The 13068-nt window shown below is 47.5% G+C and overlaps 1 protein-coding gene across 6 annotated transcripts in view; it reads left to right on the top strand.

The window, feature by feature from the left end:
* The window catches only part of LOC120319737 (SR-related and CTD-associated factor 4-like), a 79674-nt gene that overhangs the window by 15604 nt on the left and 51002 nt on the right, over positions 1–13068 (top strand). For 5 of the 6 annotated variants that reach the window (XM_039368877.1, XM_039368882.1, XM_039368879.1 and 2 more), the window contains exon 1: positions 12798–12935. The exons of the other annotated variant lie outside the window; for it this stretch is intronic. In XM_039368877.1, coding sequence (XP_039224811.1) covers positions 12849–12935 — 87 coding nt within the window. In that variant the 5' untranslated portion in view covers positions 12798–12848. Of the gene's footprint in view, positions 1–12797; positions 12936–13068 lie in introns of those variants that run through there. 6 annotated transcript variants of the gene reach the window in all.

The raw sequence follows: 13068 nt of genomic DNA on the forward strand, positions 1-13068 counted from the left end.
TATGCCTAATAGCTGCATTAACATGGTTTATAGAGTGGAATTAGACCTTGGAAAAATTATTTTCTTTTATATTACAGGTATATTCCATATAAAGGTTTGCATTAATCTAAATTCCTTGTTTTCCTTGAGAAGTGGAAATTTTGTTTTTTTCATTTTAGGGATTGAACTGTTGATTGGTTATATCTGAGAAAATGCTAAAATACAAACATTTAGGAATTTAATGTTCTCCAGCATGATGAGTGGAGAAACCACCAATGGATTAACTTCATCTTCTGCCCCTATAGACTAAGTCAGCCAAGTTACCACGCCTCTCTCCCTGGGGCGGGAACACAGTCTCGAGTTAGTCTTTCGCCCAAGAGGACACACTTCTTGGCTCTAGAATCCAATTCAACAGATCAGGTCGTATTAATTTAATTTCTTTGCCTTGGAGGTCCGGAGGGGTAGTAGGTGAACAGCCATTTGCTTGTTACTGCTTCTGCCATGCGGAGCGGCTCCGACAGGCTTCCTGAAGCCACAGCTGATCATTGGCCGACTAACAAAGAGCTGATCACCATTTTAACTGTTTGTGGTCTTTAGAGCTGGAGGGGGAATCTTCCCCTCCCAGGTGGTAGGATTTCAAGATTTCAACCTAGCCATCGTTGAGCCTCTGGATTAATCCCCTTCACTCCCCAGCCATAGGGAGCGAATTTTAAAGCATCAATTCATAGACGAGTCTTGCGGCCGCCATTGTTAAAGCCCGCGAAATTTAAAAAAGAACTGACTTGCCAGCTCTCTTGAAGAATTGCTCAGGCCGGGCATCACTTGGTTTTTTCAGTTACAGCGCCGGTAAGGCACAGCAGGCCCGGACTGGCACAGCATATATTTTTAGCCCCAAGCCTTCCAATTTAATCTGGGAAAGGCACGAACGCCGGAAAGGAGACAGGGAGCGCATCGCCACCCCCCACCCCGCTTGCTGGCAAACTAGCATGAGCGGAGAAGCTCTGACCGGAAGGGAGAAGGGGAGCGCGTCGTCAACCCTCCACCCTCCCCTCACTAGCAAACTAGCAGGTCTTGCAAACTGAGCCATCCCCCCCCCCCCGCTAGCAAACTAGCAGGTCTTGCAAACTGAGCTACCGACAGGCCAGATTTTAAAAATAAATAAATAAATAGGAGGAAGAGGAATCAAATGATATCAGAGGTTATTTGAACTGTCTGCCTATCAATTGAGTGCCAGTCGTATCATTAAATTGATCTTGTCACCACCAGCAACATGAGGGAGTGTTGGACATTAAATGGAGCATAGAGGTGTGACTGTGACATTGAGTGGACTTAGCACTTGGACTGCTTTTCCAGTCACTACCAGATTGCTCAGTTACCTGAGCTGACCTCATCTGGCTCCTCACCACGAGATTCCTTTCAGTCATTACACTGAGATATCTCCTGTAGCAATGGCAGACATCAATGTGGCTCAAGCAGCACAGGATTCCTCCATCAGTCCCCCTGGATGTAAGAGATCAAGATCATCCAGTCAGGAAGCAGCGGGAAGGATCAAGGCCAAGGCAATTTCTGGCAAAAGATCCTCTAAGGCCACTGACAAGGAGGCAAAACGAAGACACCAGGTTCTAGAGAAACAGTTCTCCAGAGCTGAAAAGAGGCAAAACACAGCAGGAGACGGACTAGTCCCTCTGGTTTACACAGAGGATGAGATATTTGGCCCACCAATGTCTATTCAGGAGCCCCTGAAAGCAGAGGCTGAGACAGAACAGGCAGAGAGATCCCCTTTGAGCGAAGGGTCTGAGAGCCCGGAGATACCCGATGCAGTCTTAGTGGAGGGAACCCGTCCTACACACAATCAGGGAGCCCTTTCACCAGAACGCTTACAGTCCCTGATAGTCCAGGCAGTCGCCTAGGGCATTGCCTCCACAAGGCATCGAGACCAGAGCTGGGTCCGTAGTATCAAGAGGCCGATCCTACCTTTCCCAAGAGGAAGCTACGGCGTATCAGGGATCAATCTCCCCATTTCGCTCTTCTAGAAGCAGGAGGTCCCCAATTGGGGACTATGAGCAAATGGATTAGAGGCTCTCAGAGAACAAGGATATATCCCCAGACCCCCCACCCACCATTTGTAGGCCTCTTCAATCCGATCCTTTTAAAATCCCTGCTCCACAAGGCCAGCAGCACAGCAAAGATTAAGAGGCCAAGGATCCCTCAGGAGGGACCCTCTATGAGTCAGGACACGAATAACAGGGTTTTTTCCAGAACCCACCTACACACAACAATATATTCCCTGCCCCCTCCCTTTTTTAATACAATACAGAAAAAATGGGGGGGGGGCACCAGGATCCTTCCCCTCAATGGGAGGGACAGACAAGAAACTATTCAACATAGACCCTGCCTTATCAGAGGTGATAGAGGTTCTGAACTGCTAGCAGCCCTAGTTTCGCCATCTATGGTATCTGGGGATGCAGCGGAGGCCTTGAAGTCAGGACAGGAAAGCGGAATTGACTTTCGCAGAACATACCAGGCCTCAGCCTGGGCGATCAGGGCAGCCATATCTAACTCATTCTTCACTAGGACTTCGTTGCTCTGGTTGCAACAACTCCAGGCCAGGGTTTCCCCAGACCAGGAAAGAACCCACCATGACCTAAGGAGGTTGGTGGCTGCGGCGGAGTTCATGGCAGACTGATTGTTACACGACGCCAACTACTCTGCCAGAGCAATTGCGTCCAACATCACAGCCCGCAGATTACTGTGGCTCAGACAATGGCGAGCAGACATCAAGGCAAAGTGGTGGTTAGCTGCTATGCCTTACAGGGGTGGCTGACTCTTCGATGAGCCTTGAACCCTTATTTGATAGAAAACAAGGATAAACGCAAGGTCATGGCTCACCTCTCAAGGAGGGTTGAGAGGAGAGTCTCTACCTACGCTCGCAGACAACCGTTCAGATCAGAAACGGGCTCAGAGCCCTCTTTCTCCCGCCCCTTTCAGTCCAGATCAGACATCACCGATCCGATAACAGAAATTCCAGTTGAAGTGGCTCTTTCGAGGAGCGAGGCGCCATCCCTTTCATAAATCCAAGTGATGGCGGGGAGTCCTCCCCCATGGGCAGCAGGCTGGCCCTCTTCGCACACAGATGGCAAGCCACCACCACGGATTTTTGGGTCCTAAACACTGTCAGATTTGGCCTTTCTCTAGAATTCATCTCCAAACCCCCGAACCACTTCGTCCTTTGTCCATCACCCAGGGATCCGATCAAGCGGGGCCTCCTCAGGGAGGCCATCCAGCATCTCCTGGAAATCCAGGCCATAAAGCCAGTACCTGTGGAACAACAGGGACAGGGGTTCTATTCCATCCTATTCACAATCCCAAAGAGCTAGGGGGGTTGGAGAGCAATCCTAGATCTAAAAAGTCTAAACAATCACCTGATATACAAAAGGTTCAAAATGTAGACTACAGTCTATATTGGCCGGCATCAGGAGACCTCCTAACATCCATAGATCTGATGGAGGCTTACTTATACATTCCCATACTTCCAGAACATTGGAAGATTCTCAGATTCTATTATGCAGGTCAACATGGTTAGTACAGAGCTCTGCCCTTCGGCCTTTCGTCGGCCCCCAGAGTGTTCACACAAGTACTGGTGACACTCGCCGCACACTTACGAACCATACCTGTACGCATCCAGTGCTACCTGGATGACATTCTCATTCAGTCCTCCTCCGCTCAAGCGGCACAGTCGGATCTGACATTAACTCTAACAATTCTTCAAAACCACGGGTTCTCAGTAAACTTCCAAAAGAGTCAAACAACTCCATCGACCCGCCTCCTTCATCTGAGAGCCGTGATAGACACAAGGAAGTGTGAGGTCTATCTATCTCGAGAACATCAATCCAGCATTCGAGTCCTGCTCAGTCAGATTCGAACAAGACGGGTCACAACTCTGGCCACACTCTCCCAACTACTGGGAAACATGATCTCTTTTATAGCAGTCATGCCCTGGGCACGATTACACTCCAGAAGCCTGCAGTGATTTCTGCTACCGTTCCAGAAAGGAGGAACCAGCTCCTCCAAACAGAGAGTCAGAGTTCCACCACAGGTCCTGAAGTCCCTCCAATGGTAGTTGTCCCCAGCAGCAGGAAGGGGTTCTCTGTTCAAGGAACCCACCCGATTCATCCTGACTATGGATGCCAGCCTATTTGGCTGGGGAACACACCTGCAATCACAGCTGGCACAGGGCCAATGGTCCACATCGGATCTGAGACACAAACTGGTTAGAGCTCAGAACCATTCACCTGGCCCTACGCCACTTTTGCAACTCAGTGGCGAATCAACACATCCTAGTTCTCACAGACAACGTGGCAGCAAAGGCCCATGTCAATCGACGGGAGTACACGATCCAGATCTCTCATGGCCAAGGCTCGATCGATGGGAACCTGGGCAGAGATCAGGCTCACCTCCCTCAGGGCCGAGCACATATCGGGAGTGGCAAATCAACAAATGGACTCCCTGAGCAGGTCAACAATAGACCACTTGGAGTGGAGTTTGCATCCAGATCTCGTCAGAGAGGCATCAGAGAAGTTCGGCCTCCCAGTGCTGGACCTATTCGCCAGCCCGAGGAATGCCCAGTTTCCGTGGTTCTTCTCCCGCTTCCCACCACCAGGGGCGGAAAGAGCAGATGCGCTCCAGGGGCCTTGGCCCAAGGGTCTGCTATATGCTTTCCCTCCTCTCCCGCTGATGCTAGCAACCATCCGAAAGATACTGCAGGAACAAGCAGAGGTGATTTTTATTGCTTCACACTGGCCAAGATGGCCGTGGTTTGCCGACCTTGTAAGTCTCTCAGTATCTCCTCCATGGAGGATTCCGCATGACCAAATCTCCCTCAGCCAAGGGGCCCTACAACATCCATAACCTCAGTGGCTCCAGTTAACCACCTGGCACTTGAACGGAGCCTCCTAACAGGGGAGTTTTATTCACCAGACGTCATTAACACAATCCAGGCCTCAAGAAGGCCTGCAACCAACAGAATTTATGACTCTACGTGGAGAAATTTCTGTACCTGGTGCACAAGACAGCAATTAGATCCCTTTAGAATTACCATTCAAAGAATCCTAGACTACCTGTGGGAGGGGCTAAGAAAGGGCTTAGCACCCAACACAATCTGCAGACAGGTAGCCGCCTTGTCCACCATCCCCATGCATGGCAACTCTGAACCATTGGCCAAACACACCATAGTGCAATCCTTTATCAAGGGCGCAACTAACAGCAGACCACCCGTGGTCCACAGATATCCCTCTTGGGACCTGTCCAGGGTCTTACAGGCCATTACCTCATCTCCATTCGAGCCTATCCGAACCTGTACCTTACAGTACCTGATACTTAAGGTTGCATTCCTGATCGCCATAACTTTGGCTAGACGCATTTCAGAGTTGGCAGCATTATCAGTTAGGGAGGACCTTTGCATCTTCTTCCCAGACAGGGTGATCCTACGTCTGGACCCCTCCTTCATTCCAAAGGTAAATTCCTTGTTCCATAGGTCATAGGAGGTAATGCTACCAGACTTTTGTCCCCAGCCTTCCCATGAATTGGAACACAAATGGCACACTCTGGACATTCGCAGGGCCTTAAAGCAGTACATAAAGCAAACGGCACCCTTTCGCAAATCGTAGGCCCTGTTCGTATCCTTCCAGCCTCAATCAAGAGGTCAGAAGGTCATGGCGTCCACAATTGGCAGATGGATTAGGAATTGTATAGTAGGAGCATACCAAGGGTTATCGCTCCCTGTTCCTAATGAAATCATCACCCATTCCACTCACAGTGCTGCAACATCAGCAGCGTGGGCCACTCAGGCGTCAATTGAGGAAATATGTGGGGCAGCGATGTGGATGTCGCCTTCCCCCTTTATAAAACACTATAAGTTAGATAAATTCACATCTGCAGAGGCCTCATTTGGCAGAAGGGTCCCCCAATGCGTAGTTTCAGAGAATGGGACAGGCCCAGACTGCTTCCCACCCACAGGGACAGTGAGGCTTTGGAACGTCCCATTGGTGGATTCTCCACTCATCATGCTGGAGAAGGGATGTTGTTTTACCTGAATGTCTTTTCTCAGCATGACGATGGGGAATCCACGCCCACCCGTAGGGCCTACCAGGTCCTGTAACAGGGAAAATTTAGCCAACATATATTTGAAGCATAGCCAAGGTTGTGCCTCAGTCAAGACTGGGTTCCTGCCCCAGGGAGAGAGGCGTGGCAACTTGGCTGACTTAGTCTATATGGGCAGAAAATGAAGCTAACTCATTTGTGGATTCTCCATTGTCATGTTGAAAAAAGGCGTTCAGGTAAGACAACGCCCCATTGCATTCCAGTACTAAGGAAAATGTCATCTTTTTTATTATGAGGCATGATTAGAAATTATTATTGTAAATCAGAATTTGCCTCTATAACTGTTTGGCAGAGGAGAATTGAAGTTTGTAGCTTTAGTTCAATAGCTTTAAGTATCTTGAGAATTACAATCCATAAAATTTTGAAACAATTTTTAAAATGTTTAAAATGTAGCAAAATAAAATTATACTGATAATACAATATGAAATATAATTTTATTTTGCTACTTTTAAAACATTTTAAAAATTGTTTCAAAATTTTAAGTAAGTTAATGCTTTCAAGGCAGAATAAGTTGAAATGTGGAATATATAAAATAGCTGTCAAATTGGTGAGTTTTGCTCAAATCAAGTTCTTCATATTTGAAGTTCTTATTTGAATTATAGGGGAATGCTTCAAAACGACTTAACTTTATTTTGGCAGAAAAGTTTTAATTAGTAAATTTACTGTCTACTACACAGAACTAGAATGGGAGTGGATAAATTAGATTCACTTGACTTCACTTACCTCTTTTGTTTCTTAGTGTTTTGTTTTGATTCTTCTGCTGATTTTTTCCCCTTTATAGAGCTTATATATGTAGAACATATACAGCAGTGTATATGAAAAGCTTTATCATTATTATCTTTGGATATTTTGGTTATCTGTTTTTATTTATTTTGTTTGTTTGCTTTTTGTTATTAGTGTTATGTGCTCGTGGCTACTTTCCTTCGTGACCAGAGGCAAGCTCGCCTGACCAATAACAAGCCAAGACACAGTGAAGGCCTTTTGTTTCGTTTATTGTAATAAGTGGGGAGAGAAGCTATCAAAGCTTGGTTCTCTCCAAAGTTTTAGCCCAAAATATTTCCTTCTTTTATACAGTCCTGTCCCCAGCCGCTACATCCCTCCTCATTCCCCATTGGCTGAGGTACTATGAGGTTACACTCTTTCTGATCGCCTATACACATTTCCTGATACCATATTAAATCATATTCACATATACAATAATAATAAGAAAAATTAGACATTTAAATGGTTTATTTTAAACTCTGTGGATATTTATGACCCCCTTTGAACAATAGGTTCTTTCCTGTTTTTCAATTCATTGTGTCTTTCCTCTTATCTTATTCAGCTTGTCTTTTTCCTTTCCCACTCTAAGAACCAGCTAATTTTTTTTGCCTATGTGTTTATCTTACTTCCTTTATGTTATCTTTTCCTGATTCCTACAAATTGTACTTATTTTTCTATTCAATTAGTTTCCATTGTATTATAGGTTTAACTGATTCTGAAGATTTATCATATTGATACATATTTATCATTAGCCTTATGATTAATATACTGTGTAAATGTTACATTTTGATATTCTTTTAGAGGGTAAATTTTCATTGTATAATCAAATAATGGTCTGGGACGAGATTTGAACTTGTGCTTTTTAAAGTAGATCTATTTGCTGACATTGCTACTTAGTGTAGTCATAAAGTTGTGGAAGTTCCTTGGTATTTTGAAGACCTAATTGGGGGAAAACTTGAGGTAGATGTAAAGATACCAGTAATGGAAGTCTACCAATAAAGGAGAATATTTGTAGCTCAAGGTTGAAATGGGGGGTTCTTGGTGCTCTCTGAGCTTGATTGTTCTCCAGCATGATGACTGAAGAATCCACCTATGGGTTATTCCAGTCCTCCTGCCCAATCAGACTAAGTTGTCAAGTTGTCACGCCTCCTCATTATCTAGCTCCTCCCAGTTTCATCTTAGTCTTTCGCCCATGAGGACGTAATAATTTGACTCTTCATGAAAAGCAGGTCAGGCTAGATATTTAATTCATTGGTGGATTCTTCCTGGAGACTAGTTTTCTTTCTCTGGGGAGTTTTGGTAATTTTGTCTGCCTTCCTTCTTTCTCTTTCCTTCTATTGCCTGGGAGCAGAGATTATCCCTCTCCTGCTGGGGGGAGTGTCTGCCTATATTTTCCTAACTATCCAGTTAGCTGCCTTAATTCCCAGGGTAACATCAAGGTGGGGGGGGGTGTTCCCTTCCTCTCACTAGATAAGGAGATTGTTTTTGGTCAGTATTTGGGAACTACAGCCAGTTCCTTGTGGCAGCAGCCATTTTGAGGCCATGTGGAGCTTTCTCTGACTGGGATCAGTCAGAGTCCTCCTAGCGGTGGCCATTTTGGATTCCCAAAGTTAAAGTTAATTGTTGCATTCAGACTGTTAGCAAGCTTCCTCCTTGCTTACTGTGCAAAATTGGTTTAAAACAAAGTCATTATTGTTTCCAGAGCCATTTATTCGGCTGCCTCTAAGGGAGGTGAAGCCTCATTGCTGTGTGGTGGGCACTTAGAAAAAAAGCCTCATTTTTGCTCCTTTTATTATTTACTAACATAGTCCTTTTGGGATTCAACTGGGGTCCGTTCCTTCTCCCACTCCCCTCTAGCGAAGCCAGTTTCTTTCTTCTGAATCGAAGCAATCGTCATTTTGCCAACTACTGGCTCATTGGGAAACGCCCAGGACAGGGAGGGACGCCATTTTGGAGTTGGTTGTTTATAATTACCTCAAAATTTCATTAATATTGCCTTTCTTATATATATTTTCATCCTAATGTGCGATTAAGGTTCTGTTTCAGGATCCTCTATTCATTTGCAATCAGCAGCATTTGGGACAATTATATTGCAAAGGCCCTGCTCGCCATCCCTTGTCTGAGTTCTGCCACCCCACACCTAGTGGTTGCCTACTGGATCCTGACCATTGCCACTAGCGAGACACGTGTGATTTTGTCACCATCCTGATCTGATTGAAAGTGTGTCCAGCATATTGGTGATGAGCGCTTCATAGTGCCCAGCGTGAGCCCAGGTTGCCAGTGTCCGGCTCACGTTTCTTCTCCACGTGCAGTCAGTCCCGCTGAGGGCTCCTGACGTCTACTGCAGGGTCACTCAATTCCTGAATCCTGCTTGGGGGCATTACTTCAGCATGGCAGAACACAACGAGCCACAGCCTTTGGACATAGGCAACGCCTTGGTCCAAGCCGAGCCGGTTTCTGAAGCGCCTACAGGTAAGGCCAAAGCAAAATCTAAATATGGCAGGAAGGCTGGTAAGACAATTGATAAGATGGCTGACAGAACACATAGAGTTCTGGAGAAGCAATTCTCTCGGGCCCAACACTTGTCAACTGAACAGGATTATATACCTCCTGGTACATCCCCATCAGAGACACATGTGCCTTCCACATCGGGAGCATGGTCGCCTATGAGCGCCATCCAGCAGGTCTCTGAACAGACCTTTGGTCAGGTGGGTCCCCCCATGTTTGGGGATGACCTTGATTTGCCCGGCCCATCATCTGTGCCCACTGCTACATTAACTCCTAATGGCTGTGGGGTCTTGACCACCGCTAGAGCCTTCTTTTTTAGCACAACTCCAATCGTGGATATCACAGGGGGTGATACAAGCCGTGGCATCTTTGGGTATCCACCAGGCGTCTCCAGTTCCTGGTCCTTCCTCTGCACCAGCTTCCTTATCTTGACCTCCAGCGGATCGTTCAGGTAGGTTTCCCCATCCCGATATCCAGACTCCGAGTCTCCCAATGTCTCGGATTATGACGAAGAGGGGGGACCGCTGGTCTGAGTGCGAGGAGCCTACCCATGAGTCTCAGCCCATGGCAGAGCTATTCAATGCTTTGCTCTTTCCATCATTGCTGTACAGGGCTGTGCAGCGAGCAAGCTTTCCTCCGCCTCTGCTCCGGCCCCTCAGCCTTCCAGATCAAGACTCAAATCCTCTATTTGCCGAACCGCTAGACAAGCACCTCCATATTCCATGTCCCATATTCCATTCCCATGACAATGGGAATCTCCAGCTGCTCAACCTTCCCAAGGAGCATCTGAGCGTAAGATTGTAGACATGGCAAAGAACTTGTCTGACCTGTTAGAGGTGCCTAAGGTGGATGAATCTTTAGCCCCTCTGGTTTCTACAGGCAGCCTTCCGGCGGATGTCTCAGATGCCCTTAAGGCGGAAGATAAAAAGTCTGAACTTAGTATCTGCTTGGGCTACAAAGGCGACAACTTCCATTTCCTTTTTTAGCAAGGATTTCCATTACCTGGCTCAGGCAATTGCAGGATCCCTCTGGAGGAGGTTAGGATCCATCAGGACCTTACTAACCTTATAGCCACATCTGAGTATATGGCGGATGTTTCAATATACTCGGCCAAGCATTCAGCCAGGGCAATGGCTTCCGGCGTAGTCGCCAGAAGGCTACTTTGGTTCAAGAACTGGAGAGCTGAAAGCAAGCACAAGTGGCGTGCAGCCATCGCCCCCCTTCATAGGAGGCCGACTGTTTGGGGAAGCATTGACCCCATACCTTATTGAGAACAAGCAGAAGCAAAAAGTAATTCCTCACTTAGCTAGGAAATCCAACAGGCATTACCTCCCTTACAGCTGCCGCCAGTCCTTTCGGACTGCATCCACATCAGAACAGTGACAGCTTACAGATCCCCAACTCCAAAAACTGACCGCCCCTTTGACAGAGCGGGGTAGAGGGACAGATCCCAATACCAATCCCAGACCAAACCTTCCTTCCGTGGCAGAGGGGGCCGCCCCTTCTGCCGAACCAAGTGACTCAGAGGGAACCCCTCCCATTGGCGGCAGGCTAACCCTCTTTGTCCGCCAATGGGAAAGCACCACCACAGACTCCTGGGTTCTGAGCACCATAAGGGAAGATCTGTCTCTGGAGTTCAAATCTCAACCAATAGATCATTTTGTCTCTTGCCCAGCCATGAGAAATTACATAAAAAGAGGTCTCATGGAAGATGCCATCCGACATCTCCTCAGCATCAAGCCATAGAGGAGGTTCCATTGACCCCACAGGGATCGGGGTATTATTCCATCCTATTTGTAGTTCCAAAATCCTCAGAAGGATGGAGAGCATTCCTAGACTTCAAGGGGCTGAACCTCCACCTACAATACAGGAGGTTCAAGATGCAGGCGTTACACTCCATCCTAGGCAGTATCAGGATGGGAGATCTTCCAACATCAGTAGACCTCAAGGAAGCATATTTGCATATCCCTATCCATCTGGCACATCGCAAATACCTATGGTTCTGTTACCTCAACAGTCATTTTCAATACAGGGCCCTACCGTTCGGCCTTTCCTCCGCCCCCCAGGGTCTTCATCAAAATATTGGCAGTTCTGGCGGCCTATTTAAGGTTGGTTCTGGTGCGCGTCCAGTGTTATCTGGACAACATTCTGATCCAATCGCTGTCAGCAACATCCGCCCAGTCAGATCTGGATCTCACAATAACGACTCTTCAGAACCATGGGTTCTTAATAAATTTCAAAAAGAGCCAGACAACACCATCGACCCATCTGTTACACCTGGGGGCGGTGATCGACATGGACAATTGTCACGTGTACCTATCAAAGGGAAGACTCAAGAGCATCAGAGATCTGGCACTCAAGGTATGCAGGAACAGGACAGTAACATTAGCTCTCCTTTCTTAGCTACTGGGGAAGTTGATATCCTGCATAGCGATAGTGCTGTGGGCCCGATTTACATGCTCGAGCCCTACAATGGTTTCTGCTTCCGTATCAAAGACTCCATATAAATACCTCCAACCAGCTGGTGGGTGTCCCTCGTCAGGTTCGTCTCTCTCAACTGGTGGGCTTCCTCGGCCATATGCAAGGGGACCCTATTCAAAGAGCCCACTCGCATCACTATGACCACGGACGCGAGTCTTTTCGGTTGGGGTGCTCATCTCCAAACACAGATGGCTCAGGGTCAGTGGTCACAGACAGACCGGAGGCACAGCATAAATTGGTTGGAGCTCAGAGCGATCCACTTAGCTTTCAGATATTTCCACTCAGTAATCAGGGGGCAACATGTGCTGGTCCTGATAGACAACGTGGCGGCAAAGGCCCACGTCAATCGGCAGGGGGGTACCCGGTCAAAGTCCCTTATGGTAGAAGTTTGGGCATCGAGCTCCTGGGCGGAGAAACACCTACTCTCCATCAGGGCAGAACACATTTCGGGGGAGGCGAATCGGCAGGCAGATTTTCTCAGCATGTCAATAGTGGACCATTTGGAGTGGATGCTACATCCGGAGGTCTTCAGGGAGATCACGGACAGATTTGGTCGTCCGGAACTGGACCTGTTCGCCTCGCCAGAGAATGCTCAACTGCCCAGGTTTTTCTCCCGGTTCCCATCTTGGGGTTGCGGAAGGGGCAGACGCCCTACGCAGCCAATGGCCGCGAGGCCTCTTGCATGCCTTTCCCCCACTGCCTCTGTTACCAGCAGATTTCAGGAAGATCCTGACGGAGCAGGTGGAGGTAATATTTATTGCTCCTCATTGGCCCAGAAGGCCATGGTTTGCAGACCTGGTGAGCCGCTCCATCTCCGCTCCGTGGAGGATTCCAGACCATCGCATTTGGTTGACACAGGGAGATCTTCAACATCCAGATCCCCAATGGCTTCAATTGACCGTCTGGCACTTGAATGCCGCACCTTGACTTGAGAATCCTATTCATCAGGGGTGATTGATATGATTCAGGTTGCCAGAAGACCGTCGACTAACCATATTTACAACCATACGTGGAAGAACTTCTGTCATTGGTGCAACAGGAATCACGTGAGTCTGTCACAAGTAACCATCCCCTAGGTGTTAGAATACTTACTGGAGGGCATCAACAAGGGGTTGTCATCCAACACTATCCGTAGACAGCTAGCAGCCCTTTTCACGGTGCTTTCTTGGGACCCTTCAG

The sequence above is a fragment of the Crotalus tigris genome, unplaced genomic scaffold, assembly GCF_016545835.1.
Source record: "Crotalus tigris isolate CLP2741 ecotype Arizona unplaced genomic scaffold, ASM1654583v1 scf7180000020943.996319, whole genome shotgun sequence".
Classification (NCBI taxonomy): Eukaryota; Metazoa; Chordata; class Lepidosauria; order Squamata; family Viperidae; genus Crotalus; species Crotalus tigris.